Source organism: Pseudorasbora parva, chromosome 7 (genome assembly GCF_024679245.1).
Source record: "Pseudorasbora parva isolate DD20220531a chromosome 7, ASM2467924v1, whole genome shotgun sequence".
Lineage (NCBI taxonomy): Eukaryota > Metazoa > Chordata > Actinopteri > Cypriniformes > Gobionidae > Pseudorasbora > Pseudorasbora parva.
The window spans coordinates 9,103,957-9,108,371 of NC_090178.1; the positions used below are offsets into that span (position 1 = coordinate 9,103,957).

The 4,415-nt window shown below is 36.8% G+C and overlaps 1 protein-coding gene across 1 annotated transcript; it reads left to right on the forward strand.

Moving 5' to 3' along the window:
* The first annotated feature begins 906 nt into the window (after positions 1 to 906).
* Positions 907 to 3,950, forward strand: sult2st3 (sulfotransferase family 2, cytosolic sulfotransferase 3). The gene is made up of 6 exons (XM_067447999.1): positions 907 to 1,127; positions 1,525 to 1,733; positions 2,478 to 2,604; positions 3,287 to 3,381; positions 3,462 to 3,642; positions 3,774 to 3,950. Exons 1-6 carry the CDS (start codon positions 989 to 991, stop codon positions 3,887 to 3,889), a joined length of 867 nt encoding a protein of 288 aa, XP_067304100.1. The 5' UTR covers positions 907 to 988; the 3' UTR covers positions 3,890 to 3,950.
* The last annotated feature ends 465 nt before the right edge of the window (positions 3,951 to 4,415 follow it).

Genomic DNA, 4,415 nt, shown 5'->3' on the forward strand with positions numbered 1-4,415 from the left:
CCATAAGCACCTCTGAGAACGATTTGTGGAGAGGATTGAACTCCCACTGTTGTTTCACTCTTGGAGTATGGGTCACTCTCTCACATGTATTACATTACCTGTGCGGTAGAGACTCTTTATCAGACTGCTGACTCACAATGCTGCTGATAAACGATCAAACTCTCTCTAGGGTCACATACGTTCATCTAGCAGGGCAGCTTTTCAGCTTGCTTCTAAATCCTATGACCTTTTAAAATGTTTTTATTTAGAACTTTTTTCGTCTTTTAAAGTTGTTGTCATTCTTTTATCTTTGACTCCTGCAGTGTTTTGTTATATACTTTATTCATTTCTTTTAAATGTTTTCAGTCTTCCTTCTGAAATTACTTTTTTCTAAAGAACTATTTCTCACATTCATGTTCTTACTCTCTTCTGAACTTTTGCACTTTCTCCCTCATTTAAAAAAAAATCTCAGGGTATTTCTTTTTTTTTTTTTTTTTTTTTACATACAATGTATTTCCCTGAAGTAGTCTATCATGCAAATTCATATAGTTATCATAAAGTATATTACGATTTGATTGTGTGTACCTTGGTCTCTTTTGTTTGCTTGTTCTTTCTTTCCTTTTAGAAGATGCAGCCAGCTTTACTCCTTTCAGTGTTTTGCACATTAAATCCCCCTTTGTAAGTGTACTTGGACCCAAGTAACCTTTCCTCCAAACTCTCCTGTGAATGTCAGCAGCAAATATACGGCTCCCTGTTGGGTCAATGAATGCTCTCACCGTCAAACGTCACTCTCTCTCTCTCTCTCTCTCTCTCTCTCTCTCTCTCTCTCTCTCTCTCTCTCTCTCTCTCTCTCTCTCTCTCTCTCTCTCTCTCTCTCTCTCTCTCTCTCTCTCTCATTCATTCACTCTCTCTTATTCACTCTCTCTCTCCTCCCTTCCAAACTCAAGTGAATTCACACAGTACACGGTGAACAAAACGTCCTTGTTTTCTAAAGTCCAGTCAGCAGAGGATGGCGGACAACGATTTGTATCTGCTTTACCATGGTCTCATGCTGCCTAAGATTGCTCATACAGATGAGAGTCTCAACTACCTCCAGAATTTCCAAGTCAAAGATGACGATACCTTTGTTGTTACCTATCCAAAATCTGGTAAGATCTTTGTTTTCCCTTAGTGCATAATTCAAATGCATCCATCAACACAGAGCAGTCTTAATCTAGTGCTAAAGATCACAACATTATTTTGCTAACACACATATCGGTGTCACAGTTTGGAAAACAAATCAAAGTGTGCAGCAGTTAAACTGCAGAAACCAGAAAGAGCCGTTGTTTTTTTGATTCCTTGATCAAATGTGTACTTTGAATGAAGTGAAAGTTGATTTGGATAAGTGTCTCAAACTGTACATCATTCAGTTTTTAATACTGAACTTAAGGCTAAAGCATTCTCTTGTTTGACTGTTATGGAGAGATGCTTTAAGAAATGGGTATAAATGTCACATTCATGCAGGCGATCAGTGCATCATCATCTATCCCTGCCTGTGTTTTTCAGGTACCACATGGATGCAGGAACTTCTGCCTCCCCTCCTGAATGGAGGAGACCTGACCTCAGTGCAAACCGTCCCCAACTGGGACAGGGTTCCATGGGTGGAGGAAACTCGAGCTCCAATGCTCCTGGATAAACTCCCTTCACCGCGAGCCATCGCCTCCCACATGCCTTGTCATTTAATGCCTTCCTCCTTTTTCAACTCCAAGGCCAAGGTATAGAAAACAGCAGGACTGTCAAATCTAAGTGCCTCTATAAACCTTGTTTTGCTTACTGATGATATTGGTTTTAATGTATAGTCAATGATTTACTTCTGATATACTACTAGGAAGAAGAAAAACATGGTAACGCTTTGGGTTTAATTCTCGCTATTAATTAGTACTAGCTTATTAGTATGCATATAACTAGGATATTGTTTGTTAGTACTTATAAAGCACATATTAATGCCTTATTCTGCATGACCTTAATCTTTCCCAATGCCTGAACTTACATGCTACAAAAACTACCTTACTAACTATTAATAAAGCAGTAAATTAGGAGTTTGAGGTAAAAGTCGTAGTTAAAAGGATAGTTCACCCAAAAATGTAAATTACCCCATGATTTATTCACCATCCAGCCGTCCCAGGTGTATATGAGGATAACGAATAAAATTGCAGTTGGTAATCGGATTCACTACCATTATAAAGCTTGGATTAGTGTTTTCAGTGCTTTAAAACGTAAATGAATAATAACATTTTTAAATCAATTATCCCACAGTGTGCTATTGTTAATGCTTTCAGGAGTGTTATGATACAAAATGTCATTGCCTGCATTCGTTTCACTGTATAAATCTTAATACATTACTGTATCATAAGAAATTCATAGATTTTCATACAGTGTATGTTTCATATCCAGAAACCTGTCTGGCCAGTCAATCAGTTGCTTGTGTCCAATCATGATATATTTGCTTTCATCTTCAGGTCATCTACGTTGCTCGGAATCCTAAAGATGTTCTAGTCTCATCTTTCCACTTTCACAAAATGGCGACTTTCCTTGAGGACCCTGGAACATTTGAAGAATTCACTGACAAATTCCTGTCAGGAAAAGGTGAGAAATTCAAATATACATGAACATAAACACAGTAAAACAGCAATGTTTTGATATGTTATTACTGTTTGAAATTACTCTTTTCTATTTATGTATTATTCCAATGACTCAAAGCTGAATTTTCAGCATCATGTCTCCAGTCTTCAGTGTCACATGATCCTTCAGGAACCATTCTGATATGATGATTTGCTGCTCAAGAAACATTTTGATTTCAGTGCTTTGTTTTTCAGGATTCTTTGATTTATTAGATAGTTCAAAAGAACAACATTGTAAACTTTTTTTTAATTTTAATTTTTTATCTATTAAATGCATCCTTGCTGAGTAAAAGTATTATTTATTTAGTTTAAATCTCGCTGTACATTGGTGGTGATTGAGGAGATTCCCCCTTCTATGTAAAGCGCTTTGAGTGCCTAGAAAAGCGCTTTATAAATGTAACATTATTATTATTATTATATATTATATTTCATTCTGATTATTATTGACTAGTTCTTGAGCATTGGTGTGTTTTGATATATTGATGTTGCCGGTTTTCTTTTACCTGCTTTAAACTATTGAAGCATATTTTTTTCTGTATTTTACAGTAATCATTCATCAAACCATATGAATGAATAAACAATTTAATTAATTAATGGAGTATGTAATATAAAATATCTCAATAATTGATTTGCAATTGCTTGCACAGTTCTTTTCGGGAAGTGGACCGACCATGTGAAAAGTTGGCGAAGGCCTGAGCTTAAGGACAGAATTCTGTACATCACCTATGAAGAAATGCTTCAGGTAAAGTGAAGGCAAAGTATTAATCCTTCAGGTATCAGAGAGAATGAGTAACGTGCAGTTTCTGGTTTTTGTAATTGAAGGACCTCCGTGATGTCCTGGGGAGGATTCTGAACTTTCTCGGTCGGGAGCTCAGCGCAGACGCCCTGGATCGTGTGGTCAATAACGGCACTTTCAAAAATATGAAAACAAATAATATGTCAAACTACTCTCTAGTGCCAGATGTTGTTTTGGACAAGAAGAAGTCAAACTTCCTCAGAAAAGGTACACATGTTTAAACAGTACTGATGCATTTTAAAAGCTTTTAAAATAAGGAACATACTAATAATACGTTTCATGTTTAGTTGGTTCACCCCATTTATGTTTTTGAATGAAACTGGTCTGCTCATTTAAAGGTATCGCTGGAGACTGGAAGAATCACTTCAGCCCTGACCACGATGCCAAATTCACAGCTGTAATTCAGGAGGAAATGAAAGGAAGTAACATCAGATTCCCATGGGATGAGGAATGAGTGAATCTCTTGTAATGGCATCTCAGTGCACATCAAAATAAATAGTCATAGTTGCAATGTGTGATGGTTTACTTGACTTAATTTCTGTTGTGTTTATGCGAGCTTGAGGTTTCATTCCCCTTTAGACAGCACAGCTGGAAAGAGCTATTGCAGCAACGTCCTGAAGGTCTGTTGGGATTGCTTAAGATAAGGTGTTAAAGTGTAAGACAGTTAGCCAGTGTCAGTTTTTACAACATAACGGTGAGGATGCAACATCCTGGCATCTGTTCGCATTGCTTTGTGTTGCTGGGTGATTGCAAGCACTAACACAGCGGTGTGCAGTTGCATTCAGATTTAATCCATGTAGTGCAAATAATAATGAATTCATTATTTATCTATTATTTATCAAAATTGACCTATTACAGTGAAATCACTTGAGTATCCCATCATCCATTTCCTGTTGGTTTTGCACTGAGCATAATAAATGTTTTCATACACCTTCACATAATTATTCAGAATCAAAAAGCATACACTACCGTTCAAAAGT

What these genes read in the sequence shown, in the direction of transcription:
- sult2st3 (XM_067447999.1), top strand. Translation starts at nt 989, where the DNA reads ATGGCGGACAACGATTTGTATCTGCTTTACCATGGTCTCATGCTGCCT. An exon ending in TTTTCAACTCCAAGGCCAAG is followed by an intron (nt 1,734 to 2,477) that starts GTATAGAAAACA and finishes TTTCATCTTCAG; the next exon opens with GTCATCTACGTTGCTCGGAA. An exon ending in GTCAAACTTCCTCAGAAAAG is followed by an intron (nt 3,643 to 3,773) that starts GTACACATGTTT and finishes GCTCATTTAAAG; the next exon opens with GTATCGCTGGAGACTGGAAG.